General features: G+C 48.0%; 1 protein-coding gene across 6 annotated transcripts in view; it reads left to right on the plus strand.

Annotated features, from left to right (window-relative positions):
• Positions 1-24,624, plus strand: part of SUSD6 (sushi domain containing 6) — a 93,852-nt gene that overhangs the window by 36,262 nt on the left and 32,966 nt on the right. For 3 of the 6 annotated variants that reach the window (XM_089907876.1, XM_022570264.3, XM_089907880.1), the window contains exon 2: positions 6,738-6,942. In XM_089907876.1, coding sequence (XP_089764002.1) covers positions 6,822-6,942 — 121 coding nt within the window. In that variant the 5' untranslated portion in view covers positions 6,738-6,821. The other 3 variants (XM_089907877.1, XM_089907879.1, XM_089907878.1) reach the window with 3 other exon arrangements.

Genomic DNA, 24,624 nt, shown 5'->3' on the forward strand with positions numbered 1-24,624 from the left:
GATGGCCTATACAAATGTGCTGATGGATTGATTAAGCTCTAAATGGAAAAGTTGGAGTCTCCTGAGTTTGCTGCAGTGCAGAGGGAGATAGATTCTAGGATAGGTCTGGGGAGATGCAGGGGGAAAGGACTGCTCTGCGGAAAAAAGAGGGTGGATTTAACATTTCTTCCTTCTAGTCAGAACTTTTGTTGACTTATGTTTTCAGGAGAAATACTTCTGGGCTTCTCCTTTTCCCTAGAAGATATTCCAGATTCCTTAGAACTCAGAGGGCATTTGGGGATCATCCAGACCTACCCTGTGAGGACCAGGAAGAATGATTGACTTGCCTGAGGCCAATCCGCTGTTGGTTGGTGGAGCTGGGACTTAAGGGCTGTCTCCTGCACTCAGATCCATGCTGCAGTCATCCTGCTGCTAGGTTCTAGAAAAGAGATGCTGGAGACTATTGAGGAGAAGGTTTAGTGTGTCTGCTGGTGTCCCTGCTGTCTGAAGCCTGAGCAGTAGCGTAGGGGAAAAGTGGGACAACAAGAGGCTGTAGTGAGCAGTTCTGGGGAGTGAGACAAGAATACAAGGAATATTAAAGCAATTCAAAAAAGCCTCAAACACCTACCCTACCCTGGCTTCAGTGGTTTCTGAGAAAAGCTGAGGGTTATTTTTGTGATTTGTAGGAGGTAAATTTTTTTTTTTTTTTTTTTAGGAATTTTATTTATTTACTTATTTATTTAATTTGGTTGCACCAGGTCTTAGTTGCGGCAGGCTCCTTAGTTGTGGCTCATGGGCTCCTTAGTTGCCGCGTGCATGTGAGATCTAGTTCCCTGACCAGGGATCAAGCCCAGGTGCCCTGCATTGGGAGCGTGGAGTCTTAACCACTGTGCCACCAGGGAAGTCCCTGTAGGAGGCAAATTTTAACAAGAGTTTGATGTTTGTGTCCTTTGGGCTTTGGAGCTGGAGATGAAAAGGAAATGGATAAAGGAACTTATGGCTGTCAAGGATCTCAAAGCCCGCTAGACAACTTCGTGCCTATTGAAGTACTCAGCTGCTGGTGGCACAAAAGAAAGGGGAAGATACAGAGGTTGGGAAGATTGGAAGGAGCCATTTATCCCCAGGGAGGAAAAAAGTAAACTGAAGACATCTAGAAGTAATACAGTTTTGTCATTTTGTGGGGGAGGAGTGGGAGGCACTAAGATCTGATACACATTTAGATAGCTTTTGCTGCTGTGGCCCAGCCATTTCAGGGCGAGTGGGAGTGAAGGGGGGGACACTGCAGGCAGAAAGGGAGAGGTAAGGGAGGGCCTCCCAGCACGTTATTCCCTTCTCTTATCACACCCTCTGGGGCACTTTGGATCCCAGAGTTAGCACTTCTTATGTTTACAGTCTAAAATGTAATGGTTAAGTTCTGTTCCAACTTCATGAACTGTTCTTTGTCTCCCCCCATCACATGGTAGTATTAATCAAAGGAACGGACTCTTATTCTAGATTCTCCCACCACCACCATCCCCCTTCCAGACTAGTCTGAGGCAAGAAAAGGATTTATGTTGGTTGTACCTGTCCAATTCCCTCTTGTAACTAATGGAGAGATGGCCACGGTATAGGAAATAATCTGTCCTGAGGATTACATGTAAACGGAGGCTGAGCTCACAGAGATGTAGAGAAACTCACCTAGCCCCTGGGCGCCAAGCATGGCTGAGTCAGGACCCTTTGCCTTCACAGAGGAGCGCTCAGTGGAGTGTGACAGGACTGCGCCTCGGCAGGACTGTGACATTCTCCACCCGCAGGGATAGGCCCCAGGGCAACCCGGACGCATGAGCTGCGGAGATCGGGGCCCTGCCCTGCGTGTCTAGGGGACTGGGCGCCCTGGCTGTTCCATGGCTCCCCACTCCCAGCCCCTCCCCCAGCTGCTGCTGCCTCCCTAAGCTGTGAGCCATTTTTCAAGGTGACTCTAAGGATACATTTCACCTTAGGCAGGCTTTTTGGTTAATCTGGAAGCATCTGTGGCAACAACAAGTAAGCAAATTGTGTGAACTTTGAGCTCGTGTTACAGGTTCTCCTCAGCACCAGAAGCCTGCCATGCTTATCATCATCTTTTTTATGAGCGGTTCCTCAGATCACCCTCTGCTGTCTTGGCTTATAGGCTAAGACTGAAAATAGGAGGACCTGAGTCTTCTTACTAGTTTACAGAGCAAGCAGTCTTTTATATTTTGTCCCTTTTAAACCTCACTATATAGCCTGGTGAGATATTCACTGGTGAGATATTCAAAGCAAGCAACACCTCCATTTTACAGATGAGGAAACAGAGGGAGAGATGTGGGACGGTTCTTCTCCAAGTTCAGAGCTGTGGCTTAAGGGCAGTGTCCTTCCTCTTGGAGGGTCACTCTGGACAGGAGACGAGTGTTCGTGACATCACATTCAGCAGAGCAGCCACTCAGCTTTTGATGTTTTGGGTTCACAGAGGTGGGGAAAGGCCAGACCCTGACCTTACGGGGCTGGCAGTCTAGCTCATGGGGGTCTCCCCTTGCCACAGGCTGTTGAGGCGGCAGCGTTGGTCCCAAGAAGGAAAGTCAGAAGGGTGAACGCAGACTTCCCATGACACTGCCCCACCCCGTGTTTTGGAAAAGCTGGAGGAAGAGATAGGTTATACAAAGAGAAGCGTGGATGCTCTGGAGAATTCTGTGATTGAGAGAGACCTTTGAGCTGTTTTTAGGTGTGAAAACGGAAGCCAGAGAAGAGTGGTATGAAGTACGTTCATGATGTGGAGCAGCCATCACCACCATCCGTCCCCAGAACTCTTTTCATCCGGCAAAACGGAAACTCTGTACGCATTTAAACACTAACTCCCCCTTCCCCCCTCCCCTTAGCCCCTGACATCCACCATTTTACTTTATCTCTAAATTATAATTTTTTTAAATCGGGGGAAGTGGTCACTAACACACCAGCGGAATACTGAAGCGAAATGAATTCTTTTTTTTTCTTTTAACTACGTTTTCGTCTATGTGTTTCTCTAAGGGTAATAATGAATACTTAGTCTTAATTTGTTCTAAGTGTTCTTCTTTTCACTTGGTCTAAAGTCATGATTCAAGGGCAGGCTTTATTTTGTTTTTTAAAATTCTGTGTTCTAAGTGGATTCTTTCTGAAAATGATTAGATGTCGTGTGACCCTTTCTTCATAGTAGCTGGGTTTTCCCGTTTGGGGTGATATCCTGGGGCTGTGGGGATTCACTTTTCTCTGTATTATTGTATTATTTCTGAAGCACTAACCCTTGGCTCAGCCTAGCATAAACATTCCTTGACTCTCCTCTGTTCATCTTTTCTCTTCTCTTTGCAGAGCCCCTTTTTCCATCACCCCATTTGTTTTGCACTTGATCAGGTCTTAGGCTTCATGGTGGAATCGGTCCCTTGGCCCAGGTAACTGCTTAAACAGTAAGGGAGGAACCAGCTGTTTCTAGAAAACAAAACGGAACATGGGCTCATTTGTGTGCATCTTCTCCCCAGTCCCATACTGGCTCCTCCCCCACAGTGTTCGTGAGTTTGGCAGACATTTGCTGCCTGCCTGTCAGGTGCCAGGCCCTGTGCTGGCTTATGAAGGTTCCAAGTTGAGTAATTCACAGTCCCTGCCTTCAAGGAACTTTGAGCCTAGTGAGGTGAGACAGATAAACAGATACAATAACTTGATAGAGGTACAGTCAGAGTAGCGTGCTCAGGGCACTTTGGGAGTAAGGAGGGGGTTAGTTCTACTGGAGGTGGGCGTGACATGTCAGAAGAGTTCCTCCAGGAGATGACGCTTGTGCTGAGCCCTGAAACTGACTGTATTCCTGGCAGAGAGAGCAATCAGGTTTATTGGAGTGTCAGTCAGTTTGTTGAGGGAGGAGACAGGTGGCTTACAGGAATGCCTTGCTACATTAATTTTATTCTGTATTTTATCTGTCTGAACAGGTAATGCATACACAAAGTACAACACTCAAGAAGATGAAAAGGGGATACATACAGTGAAAAATGAGCTTCCTTCTCTGTTAACCACTAGATTCCCTCGCTGACAGCACTTGGTAGCTACCAGTTTCTTGTGCATCAATTCCAGAGAGAGACTTCCAGTGCATACAGGGGTGTGTGTGTGTATGTGTGTGTGTCCTCTAAAAATACATGCATACACACACATACTAATTTTGGAAGTCATTGCATATTAGTACAGACTGAGCTGCCCAGTTCTTCTTAAACCACTGCGTGGTATTCTGTTATGTGGGTGTATGGCAACTTATTTAACTAGTAACCCTTCAGTCTTGTGCCAGTGAAAATAATGCACTGGATATCCTGCGTATATATCATTGCACACGTGATTTCTCGGGACAGATGATAGAAGTAGAATTGATAGGTCAGAGAATGTGTGCATCGTGGGGACAGATATGGTCACACAGTTCTCCAAAGAGCTCTGTATTCATTATAAAATACGAAATGTAAGATTCTTTACCACTTGGAAAGCCCCCCACCACGCCAGTCCTCTAAAATCCTTGCCAGAGTGATCTTCCTAAATGAATTTGGTGTTGTAACTTCCCTGTTTATAATCCTCGTAAGCTTCACGTGGTCTTCAGGATAAAGTTTAAACTTAGCCCAGCCCCTGCCTCTAGCATCTGCCGGGAGTGCTGGGTTCCATTGCTCTGAGCCACTTGGACTTGGTGTCTCCGTTTCCTTTTCCAGTAGACACATCCTTCAGCAATCTGTTTAGCATCCCCTCCTGTGGGTAATCTTTCCTCATTCCTCCAGGCGGGCACGGAACACTACGCGTCACCCTGATCCAGCCTCATCCATTCACCGCAGAAGTATTTGTTGTGCACGTGCTGTGATGTGGCACGGGCAGGTGTCATCCTTGATGATCCATTGGTTCTTGCCTTGAGGGGGATGGTGACTGCCTGGTAGGGTTACCTGCTGTGGCTGCATGTACAAGGGCAGCACCAAGGGCCCATTGCTAACTGGCTGGTGGCCCTGGGCGTATCCTTTAACTTTTTGGACCTTGGTTTTGGCATCTGTCAAAAGAGGAGGTGAAGCCTGATGACCTCCAAGGTCCTCGACGCTCAGATCTTATTAATAATTATGATAGCAACAGCCGCTGGTGTTTACTGAGGACTTGCTAAGTGCCAGGCACTGTGCTGAGCACTTTGATGCTACTCCTTACATCAACCCTGTGAAGATGATGGTATGGTTACTGTCTCCATTTTACAGATGAGAAAACTGAGGCTAAGAGAGTAATTTGGCCACAAGGTCATAATAAAGGAAATAGATTTGAATTCTGGCATTCTGACTCTACCGTTGTTAGCCACAAAACTGTTTACACATTCCACACATTTACACATGGTTTTGTGTACTGTTTTGGGTCAGTCACAGACTCCACCCCTAGACCTCTCCATGAACTGGTTCCCTGTTCTACAGCCATAAAGGCTCAAGTTGGAATCTGGGTAAAAGCTGGGGACAGAGGACTGCTACAGTCCCAGCTATTTGGGGGTAGTGGATAAAGACCCGGTGGCTAGCTCTGTTCTTGAGCCCCTGGCTCATTCTCATTGAAGACCCTCATAGCTGCTTTTCCTTTGGACTGAGACAATTCATACTGCTGTTTGAAGTAACTCTCTTCAGAAGGGGTGCATAGGCTTGAGTCAAGGCTTCATACATGGATTAAAGTCAGGCCTGGGTGTTATCCCTCAGGGGCATCCTTTATTAGGGTTGTAGATGGCAGGCTTCTTTATCTATTTACATAAAGCCTTGTTGGAGAAGGAGGTGTATATGGAATTTAAGAAGGAAGTGTAACCTTATTATTTGGAATACCTCTTATAAACTAGGATAAATGAAATCCCATGGGTTAACTAAAATATAATAGGCCTATATCATAATGTATCATCAACCCTTCTGCTTCCCTGAAGGCAAGTAGAAAAAAATCCTGAAAAGTCTTAATCCCTGATTTTATTATTATTTTTTTAAGATACTGGTTCCTATTCTTCTTACGTCTTCGTCTGAGCTAGAGTGGATGGTGGGGCTAATTAAGAGTTACAGCCCGTTCTCCGCTCAATCATTGTCAAGTGTAGCCAACAAATGTGGGCTCTGGGGTCACAGGTGTGTTGGGTGAGCCTTGATTAATTAGTCCATTTTTGAGATTCGTGGCTGTGGAGTCAGAGCCAGGTCCTCAGGGGCTCATCCAGCCAAGCCCCGGGCCCTTGGCTCCCGCTGCTGCATTCCTTCTCTCTGGGCGGTGTATTTTTCCCTTTGAGACATGTGTTCTCTATTTTTTTTTTCTTTTCTTTTCTTTTTTCTTTTCGGTTAGTTGAACTTGCTCTGAGTCCGGTGGCAAAGGCAAAGCCAGACTCTGGTGTAGCAGCTCTGAGTCAACAGCCATCTATCTCTCTCCTCCTCTTTGCTCGAGCCTCCAAGGCAGGCAGCAGGGCAGAGCCACAGCAGTTTCTGAAAGCTCTGCGGAGCCTGACAGATCTCCAGGTGAGCCGGCGCTTGTCTCCTTGTCCCGTCGCAAGGATCCGGCGCCCGGATGCTGACGCCAATGGCAGCTTGCTTCGGGCCTTGGCATTTCCCCAGGGAGGAGTTGGAAAGCCGCTTATGTGCTTGTCTCTTCTCCTGGCAGTAGGGATTCAGTTGCTAGAATTCTTTCAACTTTGTATGTGATTATGGCTTCCTTACCGTAAAGTGCCTATTGTAACTAACTTATGGCTAAAGTTTTCACTTATGTCCTTGCTTTTGGTTTGTTTTTTATAGGTGAATCTACCCAGGGCTGACTTCAGTGTTCTTACTTCCGGCTTTTAAATTTTTTCGTTTTAAAATAACTTGGACGGATGAAAGATGTGCCATGGCAGGATAGCACCAAAGAGCACCTCATTGTTTGCCGTGGCCTCCGTGGGACATGGAGTGTTCCTTCTGCTGGTGATTCTTAGCACCCTCCTTGGAGACGGACTTGCCTCAGGTGAGCCCCAGCCTGCCTCCTGTGTGTGGGAGGGAGAAGACTCAGTACCATTGTTTCTCCTGAAGGCTGGGAGAAGGGATGCTCTGTGGCGCCGTTAGCAGGGGAGCAGAGAGTGGGGGCTTCTGTTCTGTTGGTACAGCAGGGAGCCAGTTGAGGGCGTGGGACTGGTGGCTGAGGTGCCTAGTGAGCCAGTGGGGGGTGGGGGTGTAGGAGCCTGCGGGGATGACGTGACCACTCCCCTCCCCCGGCTGTAGTCACGGGTGGGACGGAGGTGTAGGATTCAGGGTGCAACGTGCAGGTACGGGTGCCGGCTTTGGAATGCACTGCGTGTTTTCAGAGCCCAGTCCTGCTACTTGCTGGCTCTGTGACCGAGAGCGAGTCTCTACTTCTGTAAGCCTCAGTTCCCTCACCTGTGCTAGATGGCAGAGTTGAGTAATTGTGACAGACCATGTGGCCCCCAAAGCCTAAAATATGTACGCTTTAAAATGCTTGACCCTTTATAGCAGAGGTTTGCCACCTTACCCCCAGCCCAGAACAGACGGTGCTCAGTAAGAATGCCTATGAATGGAGTGGCTATCAGAGTAGGAAGAGGAAGGAAGGACTGACTGGGCAGAGCTAGGATGGACCTCAGAGGCTGTGCACTGGCCCAGGGCCTTAGGGCAGCTCACGGCAGTGCCTGGACCAGAACCTCGCCTAGTGCCTGGTGCGCTACCACCACCATCCTCTTCCAGGGCTCTGCTGGGGAAGCGGTCCTGGTATGTTACATGGCAGTATGAGGGCAGAGCATCTGCCTTCAGTGTCTGATGCCTTCAGCCTCTTTAGCTCCGTTAAGCCATCCCCTGTACACCGCCACTCTCTCTTTTATGGGCTTCCCCCCTTCCTCCTCCCATTCCCCACCCCATTTTCCAGCTACCCACACCTTCCCAACTTTCCATTCAAGGTCTGAAATCAATTATCAGGGATCGATGCTTCCAGACTGGCTGAATAAAGGGATTATTATTTTCCAGTATGGAAAAATATATCTGTAGTGTGGGCTCAGACCAGGATGGGAAAGTTGGCTCTGTTGTTTTCTTTCCCTCCCCCATCTGCAAAGAATCCTTCCTCCCCTGCCACCCCACTCCCTCTGCCCAGTCTTTTTTACTCTCCATAAAACAAACGTACTGGCACAGAGCAGGGTGCAGGCAGGGGAAGGGGTTTCATCATTACTTCGATCCAGTGCACCAAGTTACGATGTTTTTCCCTCTCTCTGGAGTGGCTTCTGGGGGAAGGAGGTACCCACACCTTGGCCTGAGACCCAGAGCACACCTGCACGGCTGTGCCTGCCCTGAGCAGCGTGCCAAGCAAGCTTGCCAAGAAACCAAGGCTCTCAGATACTCTGAAGTCGAGGAAAGGCAATTCCGGTCAGGCAAGGTCTCCTCTTCCTTTTCCTGCATTTCTTACCTGCTCCTGTAGCTTCCCCTGAATACCCATTCCAGAGGCCTTTTTAAATGAGGCGCTCGTTACCCAGTGAGCTCTAGTAGATATGCTCGTGTGTCCCGGCACATTCGCGACGGTGAGAATCCCACGGGACAGAGGTCAGTGGGCACCCTCGGTGAGGCGCTGGCCTGCACAGTCTCTGGTCATAAGTCCCACAGGCGCCTCTAGTCTTGGCCATAATTGCTCAGGTTTAGAAAAAAGAATCACGTATGAAGAGGCACTTGAGAGTTCTGGGGTAAAGTTCTGGGAAAAGTTACCTATGTCATGTTCAAAGTTCAGTTTTCCATCCTGGTTCCTCTTACCTGCAGCTGGAGATTTGGAGTTATAACAGAGAAGTGGTTACGGAGGGCATCGGGTTCAGCTTGCCCCTTGGTCATGCCTGTAGCAGAGATGGAGAGAGTTACTGATAAAGTTCCCTTTTTCAGGGTGGCAAAAGGAAGCGTATCTTATTCTTCACACCTGGTCACAGCCTGCAGGGGAAGACCAGATTTAAAAATAAGATCTGTGCTCACGCTACCCAGCTTGCTTTTCTCGGACTAGGGAGGAATTAGGATCCCAACTGTGTAGCAGCCTCCCCCAGATCTCTCTCCTTAAGAGATCTTAAGGTCACAGATCTCTTTACCTGTGACCTGAAGAAAGTTGCTGTGTGTGTGGCCTTAGGTAAATCACTTGACCTCTTTGTGTGCCCTGTAAAACAGAAACAAGATACTTAAGGATGTTAGATTGGTGTTGTGTAATAAAAATGATTGGAAGGCCCTTGACATATAAAAATGCTTAGCGTAATTCCTAAATAACAACAGCAGCAGAGACGGTGTTTGACCTCCTGTGGAGTCACGTTGGGCAAGAGACTTCCTGTGGATGACGTCCGACGCTGTCTTTAAAAAACGAGACTGGAGATGCAGAGTCACTTTTTGGGTTGGGGATGAGGGGTTGGGAGGAGGTGTCAAACTTGACCAGTTGAGGAAGGATTGATTACTTCCGGAATCCCTTTTGCCTTCCATGTTTGCATAGTTTGATGGTCTCAACCTAGCTCATGTAAAAAGCTTTTAATTTCCATTCTCTCCCTGTTCTGAGCATATTTATTGAAAAAAACTTAGTATTTTACTTGTTTCTGATTTTTTTTTTCCTTGAAGATGTTGCCACACACTCAGCGGCCACGTTAAACATCACACAGGCACCTAAGCGGGGAAGGCGGCCATTTGCATTTCCGTGTGGCAGAGGGAGAAAGCCAGGCACTTAGTGCTCACTGAAGATGGAACATGTGGAGAGCTAGGCTCTCAGGGGATGATACGGCTTCGGCCGTTAGCACTGCTGTGGCAGAGAGAGATGTTGGCAGGTGGCCTGGCTCACCTCACGGTCTCTGAAGGGACCTGGAGTCAGAGGTAACATACACTGAACTGGGAAAAGAGAACAGGTAGGGAAACGATGCCTGTGGAGCATCACTTGCGTGTCGGGCTCTGTGTCATCACGTGTGAAGTTCTCAGAGTGCCTGTGAGCTAGATGGTCATGTAACTGTTTGACAAGTGAGAAAACGAGGCAGAGTGAAGTTAGGTAACTTGGTCAGAGACACTCAGTCGTAGGTGGGGAAGCGGGCTTGGATTTGCGTGCAGTATGTCTGACTGTGTTGCCCATGCTCTGCTGAGAACTGTACTACCTGTGCTGAGTGGCAGGCTTCTCTGAGACCTGTTTCTTGTGTTGCTCTGTTGGAGCACTCAGATCACCCTTCAGAGGGTAACTTTGACAGAGGAAGAGAGGCACCATCTGTTTTCTTCCCTGGATATAGGATGCAGGAGTCATCTCTGGGTTACCATGTTTACCTCTGTGGTTGTTTCTGTTCTTATCTACAGTGGCCCTTGGTGGTTTGGGTCCCAGTTTAGGCACAAGGTTTGCCAAGGCAGTTCTATTCTTGGAAAGGAACAATAGGGACCACAGCAAATTGTTTGCTAAATGCGGCTGTGGTTCCCAAAACATCCGCAGAGCATCTTCCTGTCAGCTGCTGGTGTCGTGATGCAATCTCCCCATGGTGTAATTACCTGTGACTATAAAAAGACTGGGGATTGTGGTAGGAGGCTGGATGGGTCATTACAGAGCTTGCTGAACCCTGGCGTCATGAAAAGACATTGAGAAATTATCCTCTGCAGGCTGATTGTTGTGCCATGTTTAGACCATTGCCAACGCATGGTACGAGCTTTGCACTGTAACTTTCGAACAAAAGAAGACAGGAGTCCACCAGACCGAACACCTCAGTGGCTCTCATCTGGGTGAAAGCCCTCATTAGACACAGATTCCACCTACCAAACAGAGGTGCCCCACTACCCTATCCTTAACTGCAAGCTTAGAGGTTATCCTTACCTGCCCAACTCTTTCCACAAAAGGGGGTCACAGGTGCTTAAAAAAAAACAAAAGGGCTTCCCTGGTGGCGCAGTGGTTGAGAGTCCGCCTGCTGATGCAGGGGACACGGGTTCGTGCCGATCCCACGTGCTGTGGAGCGGCTGGGCCCGTGAGCCATGGCCGCTGAGCCTGCGCGTCTGGAGCCTGTGCTCCGCAACGGGAGAGGCCACAACAGTGAGAGGCCAGCGTACCGCAAAAAAAAAAAAAAAAAAAACCCAACTAGGGTTAGTGCTCAGAGTCTTTAATTATTCTAGGTATGTTTTCAGATGAATTCTTTGACCACCTCTTACCCACTGGAGGTTCCTTTCTTCTGCGTCACCCCAGCAGCATGAGCCTGCGAGGATGTGAGCAGCCCTCCCATCCCAGGTGGCTGGTACTGGTGTAGCTGGCTGCCTGGACTGGGGCCAGATCAGGAGTGACCTTGGCCCGCCTCGTGTTTAGCTCTGGGGCCCGGAGGGACAGCAGTGTTTAGAGACAACTTTGCCATGGTGTGGTGTGACTGAGGGGGGCGCTGGCCGCTGGTTTCTCCCAGCCCTGTTCACCCAGTGCACCTTCAGCCAACCTGAAGCGTGAACTCTGAATTCACTGGAAGATGAGGGTGAACGCTGCCTCTACGCCTCCCTGCCTGTATTACCTTGGATAATCTTCCAGACATTATTGTCGATGTTCCCTAGAACAGGGAAGACACTAGATACTCTTACTTATTAATACACTGTTGTGAGGATTAAATAAGATAGTATATATAAAGCACTTAGGACATTGACTGGCATACAAAGAAGTAATTCCTAGGTTTGAAGACCAGATGCTAGCACCAGTTGATACCAGTCTACACTTATGACACCAAAGCTGATTAGCTCGGGTTGGAAGGAGCTCCTTGTTTCTTCCGTGTGTCTTGGATTCTCTTGGATTCAGTTCAGCACATCCTGAGCAGAGTTAGACACGTACTGCACGAGTCCTTCATAGTTCACAGGTTCCTAATTCTCAAATGCCACATGTTGGCATCTCACGCATGAAGCCAAGCAGAGAAGAGGGGCCGTGGCCCTTTGCGCTGTTTGTGCTGAGGGGTCAGCTAGGACATCTCACAGCCAGCCCTTCCCTTCCGTGAGGCTGTCTTGTTGGCATCTCAGAGCTGGGATTCCTCAAAGCTGCTATTTGTTAGGAACTTTCAGAGTTTTTTTGAAATCTTAAAAATCTGAGAATGCCAAGGGTCTCTTCTTTTAAAGAGGTATTTCATTTCATCAGCACAGTGATGTATGATGGAAGGATTACATTTTAAAGAATTCCTAAACACATCCGTGAGAATACAACATTAGAATTAAAAATTAAGAGCTCTCTTCTCGTCTCTCCATTTTGGTAGTCCTTTTGCCTCCTCCTGCTTAGCTATATTGGACAGCATTTCTTCTTGTAAGAAGCCTTTTCCTTCCTAGATTCACTTGCTTCCCCAGAGACAAGGTTTTCCCCTTGCTTAACTTCTTTAACTTGTTAGCTTTGCCAGTAGCCAAATCTTTTAAAAGTACAACTGTTTAATCATTCAGAATTCTGGGAAGTCGTGCAGGGAACACAAACAGATCCTCATCAAGGTTTATTCTTTGCAAAGCGTTTTTTCTTTTCAAATTCACAAAAGTATTTTAGGTGTTTCGACCAAGGAGGGGAAATGTGTTTCAGGAAGTTATGGCCAAGTACTCCCTCAGGATTATAAAATAATTCTGCTCTAGCCTTTGTTATTCTGAGTAACTAGTGACACTTTATGAAATACAATGGGCCCGACGATCAGTTCTTCACGTGCAGTGGACACATGTCTCCCTGGGAGAGGGCGGGACCTGTGTGTCTATTGTCACTGGCTGGAGTACTGACAGCTCAGCCTTGTTGACTCTGGCAATGGTGGGAGGCACAAGAGAATGTCGCTGGGATTGTCACACACCAGACAAGGACTGAGTGGGCGTGGGGAGTCACCTGCCAGTATTTGCCGAGCACTGATCTCGGCACAGCAAGGTACGGGGGCCGACAGGAGAGAAGCCTTGGATGTTTCTGCTTCCCGGTTGGTCTCATTACTTTGGAGGCCAGATTGCAGAGGACCCAGTGGTGTCTTGAGTCAGTGCAGCCCCACTCGGGCTCCTGAAAACCATGCACGGTCGCCCCGAATTGCTAATTAATGGTCCAGGAAGTTAGGTGGTGACATCAGTAGGTTGTGTGGCCCTCTGCTTTCTACCTGTCACACAGTAGACCCCGTCAGTCTCTGATCTTTGAGTCTTCTGTACACGAGCCACTTGATCTTAGTTCGTGTTCTTTGTTCTTGGTTTTGTAAGTGTTTGCATATAAGCTCGTTGAGGGCAGAGACAAAGTCCTTTGTACTTTGTTATAACCAGGCCAGTGATCATCCCAGAGGGGGTCACTCCTGGCAGGATTGTGCAGGATCATGGCCTGTCCTGTGCGTGAGGATAAGCAGGACGAGTCCACGGCCCTGCGAGCAGCAGCAGCCTGATCTGGGGTTCCCCGTGAGATTCTGTCCACAACCTTCTTGGGAGTGGAGGAGGATGTGAAAGTGTCTTCATGCCTCAGGGGATGCAGGTGGTGGGGCTCTTCTGAGAGGAAGGGAGTGGGACTGGGCCGGCTGCCCAGAAGAGTTTATCACAGAGTGCGCTGACTTTCAGCCCGAGTGAGGATCTTTGAACCCAGCGTGGGTCCCTTTAGGTGATGAAGAGGGAGGAAAGGAAGGCTTTCATTACCTACGGGGAATGAAGTCATGTGGAAGAATGCATGTGAGAACTGTGCTGGCTCTAAAAATATACTGGCATTGGAGGGGGGGGAAAGGCAGCTTGCATGGGTGTGGCTTCCCTTCCCCACCCACAGCTCCCTCTACCTCTGTCCCTAAAGTCAAGGCTAAGGGGACTCCTTATTCCCCTTCCCTGAACATTAGCACAGTCAAGCCTATCCTCACGCTGTTCTTTGAGTGGCTAGATTCCTGTGGCTGGAATCCCAGCCTCCCCTCCCTCCTGTACTTCACTTCATCCTTTAAGATCAAATTCAAAGTTACCTCCTCTGAGACACCACCCATCCCCTTACCACTAGAATTAATAGGGTCTGCAGGAAGGAGAGTAGGCTATGTGTGTATTTGCTGAATGGAATTCTCAGGAGCTCTTTGGTCTCAAGTCCTTTCTCTTGGGAGGATGTCAGAGAGTTTTTCCTATGAACGGGATTCCAACTCCTAGAATCTTAACTGTCTTTGATTATTTGAAGGGATTGGGCAGCTTGTTAAGACTTCAGCTTTGGGGAACCTGAACTCTTAGTTCTGCAGATCATGACACACAAGCCCTATATGGACTTGTTCCAAACCCTAATGACCAGGGTTGCCCTGGGACAGATGGGGTTTGGTGTTTCCATAAGCGGCATCAGCTCGTTTAGCAAATGTGTGTTGATATAAGGCGGGCAGGGAGGACAGCAGGAGATGGGTAATGCCGTGAAGGGCTTCCTGGGGCCAAGTACTGGACTGGCTCTTGTTGGAAGTTATCACACCTAGTTGGTCCTCACAGTCAGCCTGTGAGAGGTGGGCGGTTGCAGCCAGGAACAGTACTTTGTACCAGGAGGGATGCAGACGGGATGGTTCAGACTCTGATTTATCCACAGTTATTTGCTGAGCGCCTGCTGAGTGCTGCGACTGTGCCAGCTCCAGCCTGTGAGATACTTGCTGTGATCAGGGAAGTCATTGCTGCACTGGGATACACATGGGCGGGGCTCCTGATTCAGATAGGGGTGGTCGTAGAAGGCCTCTCTGAGGGAGAGGAGTGTACACCGAGACCTGGAGGCGAGTAGGGGGACAAGATGGCATAGTAAGGTTAAGAATGCAGTCTCGGGGCTTCCCTGGTGGCGCAGTGGTTGAGAGTCCGCCTGCCGATGCAGGGGACACGGGTTCGTGCCCCGGTCCGGGAAGATCCCACATGCCGCGGGGTGGCTGGGCCCGTGAGCCATGGCCGCTGAGCCTGCGCGTCCGGAGCCTGTGCTCCGCAACGGGAGAGGCCACAGCAGTGAGAGGCCCGCGTACCGCAAAAAAAAAAAAAAAAAAAAGAATGCAGTCTCTTGGGCCAAGCAGGCTGGTTTGAATCCTAATTCTGCCACTAACATGTTGTCTAATTTTGAGCAAGTTTCTCAGTGTCCCTCAGTTTTCATAGGTGTGAGATTGGGATAACATACTTACTGTATAGGGTTGTGGTGTTACCGTCATTATGTTACTCTGTGTCACCTCAGCCAGCATGTTGGGGGCAGTCTGGAGGGAGGAGAGGGAGAGAGTTAGCTTCGTGTCTGCTGTGCTCACCTTGGCTCTTCCTTCCTTTGGAACTTGCATTGTCACTTCTGTTGAAACTTTGGAAGTCCAATATGCTCTGTTCTCTAAACTGGTTTTCCTCTTACCCTGCTGGATAAATGAGTGGTCTCTTCTACTTTGGTGGAGTATGTTTTTAATTTATTAATTTATTTATTTTCGGCTGCATTGGGTCTTTGTTTCTGCACGCGGGCTTTCTCTAGTTCCAGCGAGCGGGGGCTACTCCTCCATACGGTGCACGGGCTCTAGGCACGCGGGCTTCAGTAGTTGTGGCTCACGGGCTCTCGAGTGCAGGCTCAGTAGTTGTGGTGCACGGGCTTAGTTGCTCTGCCGCATGTGGGATCTTCCGGGTCCGGGGCTCAAAGCTGTGTCCCCTGCATTGGCGGGCAGATTCTTAACCACTGCGCCACCAGGGATGTCCCTGGTGGAGTATGTTTGGAAGCTGGGGTTTCATAAAAGAAAAATGAAGTCTGTCCTTAGCCTCAGAGTTCAGAGATGGGGCTGAACATCACCAGAAGCACAGTTTGGGGGGGAAGCTCCCAGGGGGTAAGATGCTGGTGGAGGCAGGTAGGTGCCCTTCCTAGCTGGCTGTCAGAGCTGTGGAGGGGTAGGGGGCGTGGAGGAGGAAGAAGCTTGATGTGAAAGATCAAAGGGTTAAAGAAAAAAGCAAACACCAGTTAATGGATTAAGGGTTCAATGAGTCTAAACAGGGAAATAAGGAGGGCTGGCAGAAGGTGTTGATTTTGGTACAAGTTGTGGAGAAGATGGGGTTGAGAAGAATGGGCTCCTGTTTGCCTGTGGGAACAGGAAGTGACTGGCTCAGTGAGGCTGCCCCTCCAGGGCGTCACTCAGGATAGGCCCTTCATCCTCTTACCTCAGCCCAGCCAACCCGTGGGGGGCGTGCCTGACAAGGATGGCTTATTGCAGCCAGTCTGATGCACTGCACAGGGTCCCCATGTAGACCTCTGCGTCAGGAATTCCATGGGGAAGTTCCTAATGCTCAGGAAGGGAGGAGAGAGGAGCAGCTGGCCACAGGCATGCGCGTGTATCCAGGACCCCTCAGCTGGAGTCAGGCCGCAGTGACTGGAGCTGTCGCGGTGAGGACTGTCTGTGATTTGATGTGTTCAGGGTGCAGAGAACCGCTGTGCCTTCCGGCAGAGATGTGTCTCCAGTTTGGCCACGTGGCATGTGGGGATCTTAGTTCCTCCACCAGAGATCAGAACTGTGTCCCCTGCAGGGGAAGCATGGAGTCTTAACCACTGCACCGCCAGGGAAGTCCCAGTGTCTCGAGTTTCTTGAGAGAGGCTTTCAGCAGAGGAACCCGTTCTCCACGCTGTTGTTCTTAGCTTTGCAGTCCGTCTCAGTAACAATTTGTCAGGCACTTGAGAAACTTTGCAGTCGGTCTCAGTAACAGAAATTCTGTTACCAGTAATGGCAGACCCTGGCCCTGCAGGAATAATTAAGAGTGTGAACGATAGGATTAGGTGAGATAATATATGTAAAAGTTCTGGGAAAATAATAAAAGTCTATTCCAATGGAAAGGATTATTATAGTGCTCTTTTTTTTTTTTTAAAGAGAGTATCTCTTTTCTGAATTGCTCAAAGCACTTGGTTAATACTAACCAGTTAATCCTTCATCCATCCCTGGGCAGGAGGCTGGCATTTGATAGCCCCCTTTGTGCAGGAGATCAAACTAAAGTTTCCAACAGAGCCCCAAATCTTGAGTCTGAAGCCCAAATCTATGGAGTCTAAAGCTTGGACCTCCAGATGTGAGAATGCCTCACTCCTGAGAATAGAGAAGGTGAGAGGAGAAATGGAGGGATCTTTTAAAAAGTCTTTTTTTTCACAGACATGGTCATGTCAGACAAAGTTGTTGTAGTCAGGAATTTTAGAGGCCTAGAAATCTGACGTCCATTTTCCCCTGGGAAGCCCCGGAGTCCCTACTAGGAATGAGGGCCTGGTATAAGCTAGAGAAGCAGAAGGCTAATTACGGCAGGTTTGGACACGGGTCCTGTTCTATTTCGGCTGTGGTTGGCGATACCTGAGGCACCAGATTCTGCACCACGGTACCTGCTCCCTGGCACACACCAGCGGAAACCCACTCACCACCCCGACGTGACCCAGTGTGTCAGGGCACCCACAGCAGGTGCCCGTTGTATTCTGCAGGTCCCATGGTAAAGCCCCACGGAGGCAGGATCAGGCAACTCCCTGAGTGTCTGACCCAGGCCAGTTTTCCTGCAGAACAAGTACTGCAGCCTCCGTGGGGCAGGATGGCATCTGGGCAGATCAGAGTCATGTCAACTCTCCAGTCAGGAAGAGGCCTGGGCCCTTTGGTCCACCGTCGTCCCTTCTGAAGTCTGGTCTCAGCAGTGTAGAGCTGGCGAAGGGAGGTTCCGTTTTGTTCACATTACTAGGTCAGGCCCTTCAGGGTCCTCGAGACCTTTCTCCCCAAGTCTGTGCTTTCCAGCCTCTGGTCACAGCTTCAAGGACAGGTTGGGTACTTTCTTGTACAAGGCCTTGAACCTTGGAAACGGGGGAAGAGGATGCTGGGTTGGGAAGCTCCTCCTGCCTCCAGTGGCAGCTCCGTGGGCTCTTGGGCTTGAGGTTCAGGTCGTTCAGCTGTGCCAGTTAAGTCACCTACTTGTGAGAGAAGCAACAGGCTGAAGCATGTACGTTATAAGCACCATTAGGTGGCAAATTTGAGTGTGCGTTAGAATCCCCTGGAGGGCCCAGATTGCTGGGCCCTACCGCCACCTCCAGTTTGCGTCAGTATTTCTACTGAGTTCTTACAGGCTACTGCTGATGGTCTGGGGACCACACTTTGAGAATCACCAGTTTACAATGGGGCTGAACAAGCCCACTTAACCCTTCCAGAGCAAATTTGATAAGGTGGAGACAGAGGGCTGGAGAGGTCGTGAACCTCTGGGGAGAGAGGAAGTTCAGAAATAGGATGCTGCAGGTGGACCAGCCTAACTTGAAAACTGAGAAAAGGTTAAATGATTAAGGGAGATGCTGGCAGGCCTCTTGTTACCTTCACCAGTCTGGTTCTGGTCCTTGCTGACTATCCAGCAGAGAGGGAGGGACCAGGCCTGGTGAAGCCCTGGAGGCATCACCTTGGGCATCTCCTCCCTCCACTTCTTATTCTGCCCTCTTAGGCAGCGGTGAGCTCCAAAAGTCTGCATTTTAGAAAGTCTTGCCCCAGCTTGGGATCTGTGGTATGAAGAGCAGGGCCCTGAGCTGGGGTCCTGGGCCTCAGCCCCTGTACTGCCTCGAATGAGCAGTAACTGAAGGCCCCTCACTTTGCTCAGCGGTGAGGTAAGGGTTGGACCAGCGCTCCAGGGCCCTTTGAGCTTAGATACTGCATATTCTTTAATGCCTTCTCTGACGGCTTCCTCTGCAGGGTCAGGAACTTCTGCTTGCTTGTTACTTGTTTTTTATTTTTATTTTTTATTATTTTTTTTTTTTTGTGGTACGCGGGCCTCTCAACTGTTGTGGCCTCTCCCGTCGTGGAGCACAGGCTCTGGACGCACAGGCTCAGCGGCCATGGCTCACGGGCCCAGCCGCTCCACGGCATGTGGGATCTTCCCGGACCGGGGCACGAACCCGTGTCCCCTGCATCGGCAGGCGGACTCTCAACCACTGCACCACCAGGGAAGCCCTTTTTTTTAGTTTTTAATGTGTGTGAAAACTCCCATTGACACGCAGTACTGAACCAGAATCCCATCTGGAAAGTGAAACTAGAGAAGTTTGGAAATTGGAGTAACTTTTCTTTTTAGAGAGCCTCTGGGCTCTACAGTTATGCTGCTTCCATAAAACTGTCCACAGAGGAATGACTTAGCATCCTTGTTGGGTGCTGATCCCTTTACTCCAGATCATCACACTTGTCGACCGCAGTGTTTCCCAGGCTGTCTGATCAGTTCTCATTTCCAGGTGCTCCTACCTTCCCCACTGCCTGGCACAGTGCTCATGGTAGGCCTGTGAAAATATGTGCTGGTGGATGGAATAGAGGGATGTGTATCCATGTGCCTCTTTTCCTTTCCTTTGATTCCTCCCTGCTTAACTTGGTGTGATAGTCCTTTCGCCCTCCTCTCTTCTTCCTCTGTGCTCGTTTTAACTACCCTGTGCTCTGACAGAGCTAGCGTTGATGTTCGTACGTTGTGTGCGTAGGGGTTGGGGTGTCCCTGGGGAGATCACAAAGGCCCTACATACGCCATCTGTGTGAGGGGCGCATCCGGAGCTCCCCGGTCTTCTTCTTCCCTTCTCTCTTTTGCCCACTTGGTCTGGGGTAGCTGTGAGTTACAGAATGTTTTTGCCATCCTAGGGGAGTTTGCTGTTCTTCAGATTGAATTTGACCCGGTTTACAGCCTTTATTTCCTGCTGTTTGTATTGGCAGACTAAAGGACTCCTGGCCTGGAGAAAATTAGCACATCCTGCCTCAGAACCATTGTCTGACCCTGTCCCTCCAGCCTCTTTCTGAAGGGGCAAATGAAAGATTTCCCAGCCTTGGCTAATTGTCACTTAGCCCCTCTGATCCTGCGTGGGTGGCTTTCAGGCAGCTCAAACTGAGTAGCCTGAGGTCTGCTTTGAAACAGGGAAAAGACTGAGGTTGATTTAATTCATTTTAAGTGAAATCACCAGCCTTTTGATGATTCCATTAATTTCCTCCCTTTTGAATACCCTCATGTTAGCAGTAATTGGAAATCCTGACTCTGTTTCTCATTTCCCCCCACTCCCCTGCCTTAATCTGAGGCAGCTGGATACTGCACGCTGCTTTTTCATTTACTGGAAGAGCAGTTTGAGGATGATTTTAACGACCGGCTTTGACAGTACTTCCAGAAGCTGAGACTGGCGCTGTTCTTCAGTTTACACCCACTTGGGGGCCTAAGGCTCCCCTTGCTCCTATAAAACTCTCCTTAGTTTTTGGTGTGCAGGTGGGAAGGGGTCACTGTGAGAATGCTCTCTTGTCCCAAGTTCTGTATGCAGGCTTTTCATCACTCAACATTTACAGACCTCCTGGGTGTGCCAGGCACGGTCTAGTTACTGAGTGTTTCCCTGCCCCTCCTCCCTGCCCTGGTGGAAGCACAGAGGCTGAGTAGCTGAGGTTCCAGCAGGCAGACCGTGGGAATTGCCTCTAAGGCTTTCCTCTGTGTGTTTTTATGGTAGGAATGCCTGTTTCAGTGTTTTTCCTTTCTCGGCTCTAAAGAGGAATAAATAATATGAACCACCTCCTGAGATCAGAGAAATAATGGGTAGCAATAGCTGTAACAGCTTACTACTGTTGGCAGTTGACAGAATGTAAAGCACCTTCTTGTATATCATGTCATACTGGTGTCTTCACAGTAACTTATCACAGCCAGTAAAGGGTAAAGCTGGATTTGAACCCAGGTCCTCCCTTTGCAAATGAAATAAATACTTTTTGTACTACATTGTGTGTGTGTGTGTGTGTGTGTGTGTGTGTGTGTGTTTCACACTGACTTTCCCATGCCATTGTCTTTAGGATTATTTCAGCCACTGAAGTGTTAAGAAGCTATTATGTATGCACTGGGCCCTCTGCCAGAAACTGAGGTCCTCATAGTCTAATTGGGGAGAAAGATAAGACAGAATACATCTTGAGTGGTTCAGGTACTGAGTGCTATTAGAAAGAAGAGAATTAACCCTGACGTCATCCAGGAAGGCTTCCAGAGAGCTGAGACTTAACGCTGGGCCTGGTGGGAAGGCAGGATCCAAACCAAGGGAGGGAGAGCTGGAAAGGGGAGTTTGGTATTTGGCCACCTAGGGCTCTGGGATACAGAAAAGGTGGTGAGATTTGAGTCCTTCATCAGACTTAGAGAACTAACATCCTCTGGGGTGATGCTTTTCCAACTTTACTGTGCTTTTAAAATCAGATTCGCATACCCCATGCCCACAAAGAACCATTCAGTCAGTCTGGAGTGCAACCCAGCAATATGCATTCTTTAAAAGTTTTAAAATAATATCAGTCTCCCAGCTCTTCAGTTGTCTTTCCTGAACAGAAGAAAGCAAGGGTGCAGGTTTCATTTGTTCCCTTCCAGAGGCAGAAGCTATTTAACACACCGTTGCACGTCGTGAGGGTGGCCTCTACCCTCTGAGACACGCTGTATTCCAAGGAAATGCCCTCCATGTTGCAGGAAGCATTAGGGGCTGGGGATCTGGGCTTCGACACCATAGAGAGCCCACTCCTGAGGACTAAGTGTTTAGGATAAACTAAGGAGGAAAGGGAGGAGTGGTATTAAATGATGTAAGTGAAGTTGACTCTGACAGTGGCTGGGTCAGTCTGGCTGCTGTCTTGAATTGAAGGCAGGTGGTGGGGCCATTGAGGCTGAGGACCTTCAAAACAGTACATGCTCAGTTACTGCATGTGCCTCTGACTCTTAGGAAAAGCATTTTTACAGATGCTGTTTGGTATCTTAGCTTTCAGATGAGTTTTGGGGGTGGGAGCAGTCAAGGGTCAGTCAATGCGTAGGTGGAGGAAACTTCTTTGGGGTTGAGGGTCATATACTTTGAGAGCCCTGAATGAGGTAATCCATTGTCTTCCATAGGAGTTGGCAGTCTTGGTGAATCTTAAGATTTCTGTCTGTATTTGGGGACCAAATGGGACCTAGGGTGGTTGTGAAGAATCAGAAAACTTACCAAGTTACTAAATACCCTGTTAAGAAGTGACATGCCTGGGCTTCCCTGGTGGCGCAGTGGTTGAGAGTCCGCCTGCCGATGCAGGGGACGCGGGTTCGTGCCCTGGTCCGGGAGGATACCACGTGCCGCGGAGCGGCTGGGCCCGTGAGCCATGGCTGCTGGGCCTGCGCGTCTGGAGCCTGTGCTCCGCAGCGAGAGAGGCTGCAGCGGTGAGAGGCCCGTGTACCGCAAAAAAAAAAAAAAAAAAAAAAAGAGAAGTGACGTGCCTGAGTTTTGGGGTGTTGTGAAATACCTATAGTAAATGTGCAATATGTTTCAGGTAGTAACCACTTTAAATCTATTATCCCATTCTTAGTTTTTCAATGAAAATTTTCAGACATTAAAAAAATACAGAGACTAACATACCTGGGTACTTACCACCCAGATTTAATATTTTGCCATGTTTGCTTCAGATCTTTTTTCTCCAGAGATACAGCCAGAATGCTAAATCAATGTGTATCCTTCCAACCATGCCTCTGTTTTTACATACTTATACATGTATTTACACGCATTTTTTTTTTAAGGGCCCTCAGTCTGTGGAGGTTGAGTTTTAGTGGGGTGTGTGGTTTTTTTTTGTATTTTTTATATGACGTGTACAAGTTTTACATACTTATACATGCATCCCTAAGCGATATAGGATATCATTTTATTTATTTATTTATTTTTACATCTTTATTGGAGTATAATTGCTTTACGATGGTGTGTTATTTTCTGCTTTATAACAAAGTGAATCAGTTATACATATACATATGTTCCCATATCTCTTCCCTCTTGCGTCTCCCTCCCTCCCACCCTCCCTATCCCACCCCTCTAGGTGGTCACAGAGCACCCAGCTGATCTCCCTGTGCTATGCGGCTGCTTCCCACTAGCTATCTATTTTACGTTTGGTAGTGTAAATATGTCCATGCCTCTCTCTCACTTTGTCACAGCTTACCCTTCCCCCTCCCCATATCCTCAAGTCCATTCTCTAGTAGGTCTGTGTCTTTATTCCTGTCCTACCCCTAGATTCTTCATGACATTTTTTTTTTCTTAAATTCCATATATATGTGTTAGCATACGGCATTTGTCTTTCTCTTTCTGACTTACTTCATTCACTCTGTATGACAGACTCTAGGTCCATCCACCTCATTACAAATAGCTCAATTTCGTTTCTTTTTATAGCTGAGTAATATTCCATTGTGTATATGTGCCACATCTTCTTTATCCATTCATCCGATGATGGACACTTAGGTTGTTTCCATCTCCTGACTATTGTATCGTTTTATGTTTTAAAATGCATGTTATCTTCTATAGCCTCCTGTTTTCGTTCAACATTGTTTTTGAAATTTAGCCACGTTGATACATTTGTTTTACCTACAGTATAGCATTATTCCATTGTGTTAATATGCCAGAATATTTGTAACCATTCTCTCATTAATGGACATACAGGTGACTTCAGTTTTTCATCGTTAGGAACGTACTGCAAGGAACACCCTTGTACATGTGTACTAAATATGTATACAAGATTTCTCTGGCATATACATGTAGCAGTGGAGTTGCTGGATTATTAGAAGTGTACAACTTCAGCTTTCTATATGTTGCCAAGTAGCTCTCCAGAGTAGTTGTATGAGTTTTCACCACTAGTGATACATACGAAAATTCTTAGTTCTCCACATGCTTTGCAACAGCTGGTATTGTTAGATGTTAATTTCTGCCAATCTGATGGATATAAAATGGAATCTCTCCGTGGCTTGAATTTTGTATTTTCCTTGACTGTCTTCTCCCAGTTTGCAGATTATTTTAACTTTCTCTATGGCAGTGGTTCTCAAGGGTCGTTGGGGTCTTTTCAGGAGGCTGACAAGGTTGAAACTATTTTCATATTAATACTAAGATGCTATTTGCCTTTTTGCACTCATTCTTTCAGAGGTGTGTCATGGAGTTCCAGAGGCTACATGACATGTGTTGACACAATCACTCTGATGTTTATTATTGTTTTTATTTACTTTTAAAATTTTATTTATTTATTTGTTTGTTTATGGCTGCGTTGGGTCTTCGTTGCTGCGCGCGGGCTTTTTCTAGTTGTGGTGACTGGGGGCTACTCTTCGTTGTGGTGCATGGGCTTCTTATTGCAGTGGTTTCTCTTGCTGTGGAGCACGGGCTTTAGTAGTTGTGGCACGCGGGCTCAGTAGTTGTGGCTCGCGGCCTCTAGAGCGCAGGCTCAGTAGTTGTGGCGCGCAGGCTTAGTTGCTCTGCGGCATGTGTGATCTTCCCGGACCCGGGCTCGAACCTGTGTCCCCTGCATTGGCAGGTGGATTCTTAATCACTGCACCGCCAGGGAAGCCCTATTATTATTTTTAAATGAATTTATAAATAGTAAAAATCAGGTTTATTTTCAACTGTGGTATGTATTGATAGCTGTAACACACAGACAACTTTGGGGGTCCTCAGTAATTTTCGATAGTATAAGGGGGGCTTGCGAACAAGGGGTCTGAGAACCACTGCTACTTTATTCATATTTTTTTTTCTTCCTGGAATGTTTTCTTTTTTGAAATTAATTTTTATTGGAGTATAGTTGATTTACAACGTTGTGTTAGTTTCAGATGTACAGCAAAGTGAATCAGTTATACATACACACATACCCACTCTTTTTTAGATTCTATTCCCATATAGGTCATTACAGAGTATTGAGTAGAGTTCCCTGTGCTATACGGTAGGTCCTTATTAGTTACCTATTTTATATATAGTAGTGTGTATATGTGAAATGTTTCCTTTGACTTGCTTAAGAAATTCTGTCCAAATTTCATGAAGATGGGCTCATATTTTCTTCTAGAAGTT

This window comes from Delphinapterus leucas, chromosome 2 (assembly GCF_059928025.1).
Source record: "Delphinapterus leucas isolate spDelLeu-1000000601 "Yukka" chromosome 2, BTC_Dleu_Yukka2, whole genome shotgun sequence".
NCBI classification, from domain to species: domain Eukaryota; kingdom Metazoa; phylum Chordata; class Mammalia; order Artiodactyla; family Monodontidae; genus Delphinapterus; species Delphinapterus leucas.